At 35.3% G+C, this 12,635-nt stretch overlaps 2 protein-coding genes across 5 annotated transcripts; one reads left to right on the plus strand and one right to left on the minus strand.

The window, feature by feature from the left end:
* Window positions 1–298: 298 nt before the first annotated feature.
* On the plus strand, window positions 299–8,678 carry LOC126686724 (flowering time control protein FCA). 4 transcript variants are annotated; one of them, XM_050380932.2, is made up of 16 exons: window positions 299–890; window positions 1,025–1,095; window positions 1,639–1,717; window positions 2,176–2,258; window positions 2,353–2,428; window positions 2,888–2,961; window positions 3,338–3,404; window positions 3,877–3,956; window positions 4,044–4,108; window positions 4,604–4,654; window positions 4,758–5,070; window positions 5,476–5,640; window positions 5,721–5,813; window positions 6,359–6,523; window positions 7,128–7,192; window positions 8,155–8,678. In XM_050380932.2, the coding sequence occupies exons 1-15, from the start codon at window positions 413–415 to the stop codon at window positions 7,188–7,190; spliced, it is 1,923 nt and encodes a 640-aa protein (XP_050236889.1). In that variant the 5' UTR covers window positions 299–412; the 3' UTR covers window positions 7,191–7,192; window positions 8,155–8,678. The 4 variants fall into 4 exon arrangements, with proteins under 4 accessions (XP_050236889.1, XP_050236888.1, XP_050236890.1 ...); XM_050380931.2 differs by lacking the exon at window positions 8,155–8,678 and having other exon boundaries at window positions 7,128–7,288; XM_050380933.2 differs by lacking the exon at window positions 8,155–8,678 and having other exon boundaries at window positions 300–890; window positions 2,891–2,961; window positions 7,128–7,288.
* A 1,273-nt stretch (window positions 8,679–9,951) lies between these two features.
* Window positions 9,952–11,808, minus strand: LOC126686018 (WRKY transcription factor 23). The gene is made up of 3 exons (XM_050380029.2): window positions 11,115–11,808; window positions 10,804–10,947; window positions 9,952–10,558 (listed from the first exon to the last, which is right to left on the minus strand). The coding sequence occupies exons 1-3, from the start codon at window positions 11,546–11,548 to the stop codon at window positions 10,156–10,158; spliced, it is 981 nt and encodes a 326-aa protein (XP_050235986.1). The 5' UTR covers window positions 11,549–11,808; the 3' UTR covers window positions 9,952–10,155.
* Between the last annotated feature and the right edge of the window lie 827 nt (window positions 11,809–12,635).

The raw sequence follows: 12,635 nt of genomic DNA on the forward strand, positions 1-12,635 counted from the left end.
GCATAAGTGAACTTTTTTAGATGTTTAGCGCTCACTTAATCCTAGACCCAAATCTTAGGCATAATTCCTTTAGCCACGTACGATCAGAGTAACGAAGTCTTTCAAGTAATGAGATGGTGCCAAACTGATGGGCATGTCTGTTCATGTTTTTAGACGTCGGAGGCATACATGAATTTGTACAGACGTTGAGCGTTCACTTGATCATGAAAACAAATTTTAAGGGTATGAATGACCCTTTTTTTAAAAAAAAGAAGAAAGAATTTGACCCCACCATACGATAATCGTTAAACAATAGGGAGATCAGGCTAACGTGTTATTTAACCGCGCAGCAAAACGCAATGATACAATACCGTTTTCCCACTTTCAACGTTTAAATTTTTTGTCAACTCACCCGCCGGTTAGGGTTTAATTAATGGAACCACCGAGAGAAGGCTACCACCACCACCACAACTACCACCACCGCCCCCGATTCAACCACCAAGAACAGCACCACCACCATCATCATCCTAACTATTTCCAACACCCTAACCAGCCTCCTTTCCCACCTCCGCCACAGCTACCGCTCCAGCCACCTCCGCAGCTACCGCTCCAGCCACCTCCGCAGCTACCGCTCCAGCCACCTCCGCAGCTACCGCTCCAACCACAGCCGCAGCTTCCACTCCAGCCACAGCTACCGCTCCAGCCTCAGCCACCGCCGCCACCACCGCCTCCGTACCCCTACTTTAACAATGACCATTATCAATTCAATAACCAGAACTTTGACGCCCGTCCTAATTTTGATGCTAACCAACAGATGACCGGCCAACCAAACGCACCGGTTGCTGGCGGAGGATTTTTCTCCAATGGCCTGAAAAGAGCTCGATGTCATTCTGGCCGTCCAGGTTCCCCAGGTAACAATGTAATTCTATAGCTGATTTATTTTTGTTAATCTTATTTCGAATCTTCACTGTTATATAAGATACAGTTTAGGTTCACTTGTTAGACTAATATACGCAGACTTATGTTACTTGATTTTGTTTTTTAGATCATAATGCTGATGGTGGCAATGTAAAACTTTTTGTCGCGCCTATTCCGCTTCCCACAACTATGGAAGCTGTAAGTTATTTCTTTCAAATTGCTTTGTCATTTGTTTCCAGATTTAGTATAGTAATAAATGTAGCACGGACACTTCATTCAATCATGTCCTGTTTCCGAAATGTTCAACTACATTTTTTACATAAAAAACATTAAAATAACACGAAATTTTGTTGAATATGCTGACTAAGTAATAAACTTCATAATTCTTTGGACATCACTTAGTGGAACACTCACCAATTGTCAGGATGTACTGTGTAGTGCCCTATTTAATTTTCATGAAGTCAGAGATTTTCAAGTTTGAAAATAGAACTCTTTTCCCCTTGAGCTAAATCTTAAAAAGTCCTAGGTCGTGCAGGCATGTGGTATTTCGCATGCCTTATTTTCTCTTTTATCTGCAAATGCCACACCTCTGCTTTATTTGTTGTTGCAAATCATATTTCTAATTCTACTCTATCCGTGTTCAAGCAGAAAGCTTCTCTCCCCTCTCAGCTGAGGGTTGACGGCTACTCTATAATATATCATTTTCCTGCATAACTTTTGGCCATTGCTTCTTTGTGCTAGATACGCCCCTTGTTTGAAGCACATGGAGGTGTTATTGAGGTAGTTCTCCCCAGGGATAAGCGGAGTGGTCATCAACAAGGTACTCGGATTTGATATCTATAACTCATTGTATGCTTTGCAACTTTTCTGCAATTTTATTTTAGTGTTAGGTTTTCCCACTAATTTGCTGATTACACTATGATCATGTTTTGTATTGTTCGGTACAAAATATAGCTATTGGCTGCTTTATTGTTGGTACATGTCTCATATGTCTAATTTTGTCCTTAGCAAAATAACATATAATCTAGTGGTTGTTTTGCTATTGAAGTGCATTTTCTATATGTGGAATAGTTCCATTTTCCTTGTCTATGGATTACGCTTAATTTCTAGTGATGTCTGTTCTTCATTATAATTTCTTATGCATATCAATCTTTAGATTCAAAATCTGTTTGAAGCATTAAAATTCCCGATTCATACTTTATGTGTTATTGCTTATACTTTACTGTAACTTGATGTACATGGTAATTAAATATATCTATATGAAAATTATTTCATTAGGGTATTGCTTTGTGAAATATGCAACGATAGAGGAAGCTGACAGGGCTATTAGGGCTTTAAATGGTCAGTATACTATTCCTGGGGTAAGTTTTTTGGTTGATAATGCAGAAAACAAATTCTGATGTTGTTAATAACTGATATGTAAATAATGTTCTGTTGATAAATATCTTCATTCAGGAAGCGGTTCCCCTTAAAGTCAGATATGCTGATAGGGAGAGGGAACGCGTTGCCAAGGTTGAAAGGGACCGCCCTGGTAAGTGTCATTTATTTACGAAGTATGTTCTTCTACATGTCATTCTATCACCTCTCACCTACGCATCAGAATATATAGATCTCTGCCATATGCAATTTAATTAATTATCTGTAAATAGTCTAAGGTTTCCATTTTGGTAATGAAATCATGGTGCTTGTAAAAAAAATTCAAATCTATTTAAAAGACTATTAATCTTCTCTCTTTGTAGCAAAATATGGCCTATCGTCAGCTGAAGATGCCATGAAAGAGGGTGTTTCTTTGCATCTGACTGTATTTTGTTGTCTGACGTTTACAGTCTATCTTTACTTGCCTTGTGGGTTTCTTTAACAATAAGATTTTTTCTTGCGGTGGAAAACTGTATGGTCTTTATCTACAAGATGTGCCCGAGTTTTTGCTGACGTGTTTAATAATGTATCTGAAAGGTTCTTACTCTTCACTGCCTTTCTTATTTTATGACAGCAGCCGTGGAGATGGTAGAAAAACTCTATGTTGGTTGTGTTCACAGACAAGCTTCAATGCAAGAAATTGAGGAAGTACGAGGCACATTTGCTATATTTTTTGTAGCTTTACATGGATAAAACGAAGATTTACAACTTCCAGCGTAACTTTGTGAATTCAAAGTTCTAAATTTGCAAAATGCTTAGACATCACTATTTGAAACAAAAAAGGGAAATAAAGTGTTATTAGATGGCATGGCCATTCTTTGATAATTTGAAGGCTTTGTCCTGTATGATGTTCTATATGATTAAATTTATTAAATAGGTGACAATACTTGCATATACCAAGCGAGAGTTTGTGAGGATAGCTAACTGAGTCTGTGCACATTTATATCCCAAGACTAACTCTTTGCTTTTCATTTTTTTATGCTTATAGCATAATGTTTTTATCTGACCTTTTCTTTTCCGTCAGATATTTTCTCCATATGGTCATGTGGTAGATGTGTATATCGTACGAGATAATCTGAAGCAAAGTCGTGGTAAGTTGTTTTTTCACGTTGATTTCTTTTCTCTTTTAGCTGGAAATATATCTGGAGTAGTGGACTCATAGGAACTTAGTTTTCTTAAAGCCTTCTAGTTTATAACTCAGTGTGGGGCCATTCACTAATAGAAATTATGGGCTTTATTAGTCCCTTATCAGTTTCATTGTTATTTTTTCATGCCTTTATTTTTTTTAATTAAAAGAAGCGGCAAACTTCTTGGAACTGATCAGTATTTACGACACTGTTCAATAAGTGCAACTTTTTGTCGACCTGTATTATTGCTTCAAGTCTTCTGTTTTGAAACTCTCATTTATGTTCCAGCAATATAGCAACGGCCTTCTCATTTTGGATTTTCTTCTTTTAATGGTTTTAGCTTGTGTCTAAAGATTTCATTTCAGGCAAACTTCTATCTTTGTTGACCAGTAACCTATGGTGGTTTTGATTTGATGGTCCATCTGCTTTTTTGAAGGATGTGCATTTGTTAAGTTCACTCACAGAGATATGGCATTAGCAGCAATGACAGCATTACATGGAACTTTCACAATGAGAGTAAAGTGCATCTGTTGTTTTGTCATTTTCTGATTATAAATTTCAATGGTAGTTCCTTATACAATCTCTGATACTACATGCTTCCAGGGCTGTGATCAACCTTTGATCATTAGATTTGCAGATCCCCCTAAACGGAGGGCGGGAGAATTAAGGTGTTGCTTCTTTTGTATTGATGTTCCTGTATATTCTCTTCATGATCTGGACCTTCTGTCCCTGCGTAACCAATTTAATAAATATTAATTCTAATCTATTTGCCACTCTATTGAGCTGCTAATGAACCATAAAATGCATAATGGTTATTATGCAAGATGCTAGCTTTAAATTTGGTAATTTTCCTGATTTTTTTAACTTCTTTTGGCTATCTCAATATCTCCTATGTCTAATTACAAAAGATAATGACGCTTAGTTATGTTTATAGTTCAGTTTGACAATATAGGTACCAGTTGAATTTTCTTCTGCTTGGGATATCCACTCATACAAAAAGACATAGAAATATTATTTTTTGCTTGCTTTGGTATTTCTGATCATAGATTAGTAGATCTGAGTTAAGAATAATTGGGTGCTTATGTGTGTGCAATGAGACTAATTTATTTGGCCCTATTCTATTTTCCCTAACTCTCAATATAATCTGCTTCATCTTTTCTTAGGGGATATGATGGACAAAATTCTGGCTCTTTTTCTCAAGGACCAATGATTAGGTAAATTTTGGTTTACTCATTTTCTATTCTTTTCATGTACATGGTACACCTTGTGCTGTATGTAACATGTAGAGTTTCTATTTTTATGGTTTATTTGTTGTAGGCCACCACCCAATTTTGGCGATTCAATGGGAGGGTGTGTTTTACCTACTGCTTTATATCCTGCGCAAGAAGCTTCCATGATTTCTGAACCTCTAGCCATTCCCAACCAAGTAAAGTTGACGCATGCTGCTCCACAAATCATAGCGCAACCACTTGTTCCAGTAAAGCAGCCACCAGCACAGTTGTCTCAGATGCCTTTAGAGCAGACTTGGGGTCCCGAGAAATTCTTGCAATCTTCTCAACCAGCAGTCACTGAAATGGTGAAACAAATTTCAAATTTAGACCAGCAGCAAAGTGTCCGGATTTCCCTGGAGGTAGTGATTAATTTTCATTTAGTTTTTAGATCTAGTATGCAAGTTACTGCAGGAGCTATTAAGTCTGTTCCATCTAATGCAAATTTATAATGACCTGCTTTGTGTAGTTGCAATTTCGACTTCTTACTATCCATTTTATAATAATTACTGTAATGCATTTGAGAATCTGGGTTTTTGTTTCTTGAAACGTAGCATTGGTGCGCTAGAACTTTAGGTGCAGTACTAACTTGTGGCAGAAAATAGTGGCATTTTATTGTCTTGTGTCTTCTAATTGTTTTTGTCTGAGTAGTCATTGTGTGTTAGGGAGTATTGTAACTTCAATCTATAGCTTACCTTTTTTTTTGGTCAAGTTATGGCAGACTTGCAAGTCTGACTAATTGTTTTTAATGTTATGTCTTCATGCAGTCACAGTGTAGTGAAGGTAATCGTCCAGCTGTGGGTGATAAATCTTCTGCCTCTGTGGTACCCCAGAGTCCCCAGACAGAAGATCCACAAGAGTGTGATTGGAGTGAGCATAACTGTCCAGATGGGTGCAAGTATTATTATAATTGCACAACTTGTGAAAGCAGGGTAAGTTATTTGGTTAAGTGATTACACTGCATTCAGTTTTTTTTTTAATTTGGTGGTTTAAAATGTTGTTTTCATTTTAGTACCGATTTATGGGTACATCTCAAACTGCAAAAGTCAACTTGAGGCATGTTCATGTCCACGTGGTTGTCCAACCCCAACTTGCTTGGCTTCAGGTGTGGATTGAATTTGGATTAGAAAAAGGAATCTATGTAACTGGTTATGATAAAGTTGTGTGCGTTGGACCTAAAGCTTGGAGATAATACTTTCTCATGGAGTCCATGACTGAGGTCAACCTGAAATGACAAAAACTTCATCTACTTGAAATGTTAGAGGCCTGTATGGGGGGGACTGAATGATGTCATCAACGTTTTGATAGGCAAGGTTGGATATGATCTAAAAAACTTGATGCTGATTGGTATTCTTGGCATCTGAGATAAATCCCGTGTTATCCTTGGTTTTCCTTGAGCTTTTCAGGATTGTGTGCGTTATATATGTTTTGAAGGATGTATGTGTATTCCCACCTCCGTAACTTTTCAAAAATTCTCTCTGAATTCCCATAGCATTTTTAATTGAATTCCTATCCAATTTTGGATGTCTAATTTAACCTCTGTTTGGTCGGGTTGGTTAGAGTTTACTATTTTGAACTCATGAGTGATAGATTCAATCATTCAACTAGAGATTAGCTGGTTGCTGAAGCTATAATCCATTAATTATGCAGTGGGAGAAGCCTGATGAGTTCGCTTTATTTCAGCAACAATTACAGAAGAAGCAAAAAACGCATAATCCACGTCAGCAACCTTGTTTCCTATCAGAAGGTTTTTCTGATAAAGAAGCTGATCATACCTCTTCAGTCAGAAATTCCATGCCAACTGCTTTAGCTCTGGTAGCGTAATATTTAACTTTAAACCCTTTTTCTTGTAGGATAAGTATCAGCCTTTCTTCTACTTTTTTTTTTCCAGTCATATATGTGCCAGAGCTCAGTATACTGCTGCTAATGTGACTGAATATATATTTTCATGATTGACAATTTGGGGAAAATTTACTTCTGCTGTTCTTGTAGTATAGGAAGTCCCTAATAAATCTGAATAGACATTTATCTCTGTTATCTGTATCAACAGTCTTCAGTTTGCAAATAAGTTTCAATAAAATTACAATATTTGTTGCAGTCGTAAATGTTTTGTTAGTCCACATCTCCTGATGAACTGATCTACATCTGCTGCTGTTCCTACTTTGTTGTGATATTTTCCATAAGTATCATTCATTTGTATGTTGAAGGATAACAGTCCCAATATATTCATTTTGAATGCAGATGAGAGCAAATTCACCTAATTGTTAGAAACTTGCACGTAAATTTTCCATTTTCGAGGAGCATTGCAATAATTAGTTTCTGCTTATACTTGTCTGTGCATATTCACCAACTGCTTTTTCTATCTAATAGGTGGACAGTATTTTCCACTTGGCCTTTTCTTTTCTTTTCCTTTTTGCAGGGTTTGGATCATATGCAAATACGACCAGAAACAAGTTCAGTTGTTGATCCCACCTGCACTTAACGGTAGTCTAGTAAAACTTTGCTGTAATTGTCCTGGCACTTGCTTATAAGGCTCAGATTTTATATTTATGAAATTATTGCAAAGCTTTGATTTGTTTACTAGTGATTGTTTGAAGTAATTCTAGGGTCCCTATCAATTCTTCTCTCTGTGAATATTATTAACCTCACCTGTGTGTGTCTTGTGGTTTTAATATGCAAATTCTCGTAGATGTTTTGCAATGGTATCACTTTTCTGCTAGCAAAACAATCATTAAGCTCCTATATGCTAGCGATGATCAACTGTGTTACGTTTTATGCAATTTCTGATGTTAGAGTATACCCAGTTCTCTTGATGCTAAAAAGGTTTTTTTTTACCCCTAACCTGTATGTAATTTCTTGTATTCTTCTTCCTTGCATAAATTACAAGCATTCACATATATACAATTTGTGTATCATGACAAAAGTAGAAAAGTAAGGGGTCGGAAACTAGCTTTTTATAGGCACATTTGTAGGGAATTTTAGAACCTTGTCTTCAGCTATGTGAAAGTCCAGTTTTTATGTGCATTTAGTTAACTTATTAGGGTGACCCTAGTAATTTAGAGCAATTATTTGATATACTTTTAAACTTTATAATATTGAAATTAAAAAATTCAAACAATGAAATAATATTTTATTATTTTTGTTTTTGAAAGAAATCAGTGATATAGTGATTTTTATTTACATAAATTGCAGAGTAATGTAAAAAATTGAAAGTGAAAGAAGCAAAATAATAGTAGGCAAAAAAGAGAGGCTGTCGGGGCATGATCTCTTTTGATTCCCTTTTTTCTACAGGAAAAGCTGTCGGCGCCGCCGTATTGGTGGTGAATAAATAGTATGAGCTTGTTTCCCTACGAATATATTGTGAAAATGACTGATGGAGATCATTAAAGCAATGTAAATAGTATGTGCAAGGTTTGTGTGGGTTGTTATCTGGCTGAATCTTGCAGGAATTATATTCTGCTCCGAGAGAGGGAAGGGGAAGAAGGATACCGACAGGAGTTTTGAGAGAAGTATGAGTAAGACATAATTCCGCCAAGGAGATTCCTTTTTAGGTGATTAACTAATAACGTAGAGCCCCATTGGTCTGGAATGGTCGTGATTTGGTTGATATTTTGTCTAGGCCAGGAAACTCTCTCTATGTAACATGTCGCTTAAGCGGGAAACTGACTCGATATGAACTTGCCATGCCTAGGAAAGAACTCCGTTGGTAGCGGGGCAAGGGCTGCCCCACCTCTACTTTTTACCCTTGGTTCTTTTGTAAAATTTACGGCCGCTTAGCATTCCAATGGAAACGTTATTGACAGAATTAATTGTAGAGATTTTTCTCTAAAATAGCAAAATGCGGATTAATTGTCGACATAAAATAATTGATGGTACCGCTGATTGGCAAGCAAACATTAGCATACTAAACAATGAGAAAAAGAGCTAAAAGCATCAATACTAAGAGTTCTTTTATTGGCTATTTAGATAATATATTTCTCATCAAATGGCAACACAAAGTTGATCACAGAAAGTGTGCAAACCCAATCCTCGCATCTCTTTAATTTAGTTCCCATCAAATAGAATCGAACAAACGACACACTTCATATTCTTTCTATATTTAGACTTCTGCCTCACTTTCTTGTTATATCTCTCCCTCAACACCCTTTATCCATTTATATACATCTATGCATTATACATTCTTAAAAAGCAATAAAAAAAATTAATTTTTTTTTTAAAAAAACATTAACTATAGAAAGCTGAAAGTGGGTGAAGATGGTAGTTGAGTTATTCTTTCTTACTTACTGGATTAATGTTTTAGAGAGACATAACATTAATTTTCTTTACCAAATTCTCCTGTTTGGAACCTCATTTCTTTCAGAATAGGTAATAATGATGTTGTGGATTCCAAGACAAATGAAAAAAAATTATTAACTCTCTTTTGAAGAGAAAACCCTAGTGTTACTATAAAGATCTTGACGCCATTATTTGCTTGAAGTTGCTCTCAGAATCAATGCACATTCCTTGGACAACAAAAACAAATGGTATAAGACAAACGATAAGGTCAGAATCTTACATTAATGCTGAACTTAACCTCGTTTTCCTTTTCTATAATCTCTTTATTCCCTGAACCCCTAAAAATGGCAAAAACAGAAGAAACTGAGCTCAAGAAATGGCATTGGATCAAAAACCCAATAGTTCTACATCAGATGATCACTGATCAAAAGTTTGGTTCTTTTCATCAAGATCAGCAATATTCATGCATGACCGGTCAGCAAGAAATAAAGTTACATATTACGATTACTGAACTATAATTTTTTTACGGTTCGTGCATCATTGATTTATTTGTTATATTATATATATGATAATCTATTTTCATTTTTTTTCAAAATGAGAGGTAATATCGCAATTCGGTCAATAAAATTACTTATGCGGCACTGTAAACGTTAAGCGTCACATAATTTTTCGCTGACCACATAAATAATAATTTATCTGAATTCGCTAAGTAACAACTTCCCGTTGTTGAAAAAAAATAAAAATTGAGTCATCATAATATAAAAATAAATGATGGTAATCAAAGCAGTGGCAGAATCAGAATTTTGTTTCAAACCGAACTTAACTTTAAGTATATTTTTGACTTTCCAACAATCCGAACATAACCTTTATCTAGTCTGAACGACCTGCAAACCCTACTTCTTTCTCTTCAAATTTTCTAATGAATTTTCGACGGCAAGTCGGACTAGAACCTGCTTTTATGCTCTTAGTAACTCGACCTCTAAATCAAAAAATATAAAAAATCTTTGGTTAAATGACAATTAATCTTTTTAACCCAAAAGATATATTGTTAAACTTCATATCATAGTATAATATATCAGCAAAAGGGTATTTCATCTACACATCCTTTTTCATGTCAGTTAACCGAAACTACAAAAGCAGTAACTAATAGGGTTTTATCTATATAATATAATCTACTCTTTTAACATATGAGAAGGGATAATATCTTGAAGAAGGCCATGATCTTCGAGCAAACCACCTCCTTGAATGCTGCAAATACGCCTCTCATGTAAAAGCCTACCATTTGTATTTGCATTATAACCAAAACCCAACGGTGAAAAACTGTTAGCAAAAGGTTGTTGTTGTTGTTGGTGTTGGTGTTGATAGAGCGATAATCTTGTTTGCACCGGCATGGTAAAAGCCGCGGTGGAATAACCAGAGTCCGCCGGAGCTCCGAGAAAGCTCGGACGAGGCATTACGGGGCTGGGATGTGTGTGTTGGCCTTCGTAGGTGGTGACAACTATGGTTGGATCACTGAAAGATCGTTCCACTCTTTTCTTCACATTACATGATGCAGTAGTGCAACGATAATAACTCCTGAAAAGAATCAAAAAATGGGCAAAATAAAACAAATTCATTAGCGTTTGAGCTAAAAATAATTATCCAAAAATGAAGAATTAGTTAACATCTAAGAAGTACCGCAATACTTCATTCAATCAACATTTTTCGTTTCGAAAACGTGTTGGAAACTTGACGTTTCCGACATTTTTAACATAAAAAAACGTTAAAATAACACCGTTTCGAGATGCCCGTGCTAAATATGTTAACATTGAAGTTAGTACCTAGGAAAAGGGCTGTTTTTCACAGCTTTTTGACCGTACTTTCTCCATCTGTACCCATCTTCCAGATGATCAACCTCGCTCTTTGTCATGAATGCGAATCTAGCTTCTCTCTGTCTCTTCTGATTTGTCTTCTTTGCCTTTAACCTGAAAAAACAACCCACAAAACACACCAAAAAACCCATCAAAAACCTTCAACTTTAAAAGTCAAAAATCACCACAAATATTAACAATTCCCATCCATTAAAGCATTCAAACTTAAACCCCCAAAAACTATCCATTTTTTCATAAAAAAACATATAAAAAAAACTCACTCTTTCTTGGTCTTTTGTTGCTCTTCTTCTTCATTATTATCCACAGCCAAAATAGGCAAAACTTCATCATTCAAAGCCTCACTAGAAGCCGAAGAAATAGACGAAGAATTAGGAGTTGCAGGCTGATTAACCAACCCATCCGCCGACTCCATCTTCGTTACAACAACTGGAGTATTAACACCACCATTTTTACACGGCACAGCCTGTTGAAACACATCAAAAACCGAAGGACTTACACTACCAAAATCTTGCATGCCCAACAACTCAAGAAACCCTAACGAACTCTTATCTCCACCTCCTCCTCCTTCATAAAAATTATCAAAAACACTCTGTACTGAATAACTACTCTGAAGAAAAAGATCAGGAAATGTTGTTGTCGTTGACGATGATGAACCCACCATATTTTCAATCTTTACTGTTTCAACCCCTTCCATAATAATAACAGTGATTAGTATCCTTTTTGTTTATCAGATTAAAGAAACTAAAACTTCATGAAAATAGTAAAATACTACCATATAAGATAGCTAGAGGAAAAAGAGAGAGAACTAATGGGGTTTGATTTGCTGTTTGGAAGAAGAAAGGAAGAAGAAGTAGGGTAGGGTTGATCTGGTTTTTATGGTAGGTAGGTGGGTGTATGTGTTTTAGAGAGAGAATGGTTTTTTCCTTTGAGGTGTGAAAGAAATTCAAAGAAAGTGAATTGATGAAGATGATGATGATGATGACTTATGAGAGTTGTTTGTTATTGGTTTAATATATCAAAAAGCCCCTGTATTTTTTATATTTTATTTATATAGTCTCTCTTTAAAATTAATTATTCAATAGTTTTTTACTATTTGACGGAAACTATGAGTGTATCTCAGTCACTGTTAAATATTTAAATAATGTACGTCAAAAATGATAAAAGACCCTATATTTTTAAATTTTTATTTTATTTTAATTTTTTTTGTTCAATAGGTCTTTATATTTAATTTTTTTACTTATCCAATCACTCTTTAAGTTTGATGATGTGATCTATTTTGCCAATGTATCGAGTCAGAAGAATAGTTTGGATCCGATTTTATGTGTATTTTACGGTAGATGTAATGTACATTTCTTTTTTAGATGAAAAATATCTAGAAATTCAAAGTAATTGAATACAAAAAATAGATGAAGATAAGAATTTAATAAAAATCGAATAAATACTCTCTCCGTCCCATTTAAGAAGGGACATATCTCATTTTTATTTGTTCCATTTAAGAAGGTTATATCGTGTTTTTTGTGCCAATTTATATGAATTTTCATTTTCTACCCCCATTTTTCTTTCCATAATTAATGACTATTAATTTATACACAAAATACAACACTATCATAAATAGGGGTAAAATAAGAAAACACTATAATAATTAATGCTTTTTTAATACTCCCTCCGTCCCGTTTAAGAAGGGACATATCCCATTTTTATTTGTCCCATCTAAAAAGGCCATATCGTGTTTTCTGTGCCAATTTATATTGAACCTCCACTTTTATCCCTTTAGTTATTTC

Source organism: Mercurialis annua, linkage group LG6 (assembly GCF_937616625.2).
Source record: "Mercurialis annua linkage group LG6, ddMerAnnu1.2, whole genome shotgun sequence".
In the NCBI taxonomy this organism is placed as follows: domain Eukaryota; kingdom Viridiplantae; phylum Streptophyta; class Magnoliopsida; order Malpighiales; family Euphorbiaceae; genus Mercurialis; species Mercurialis annua.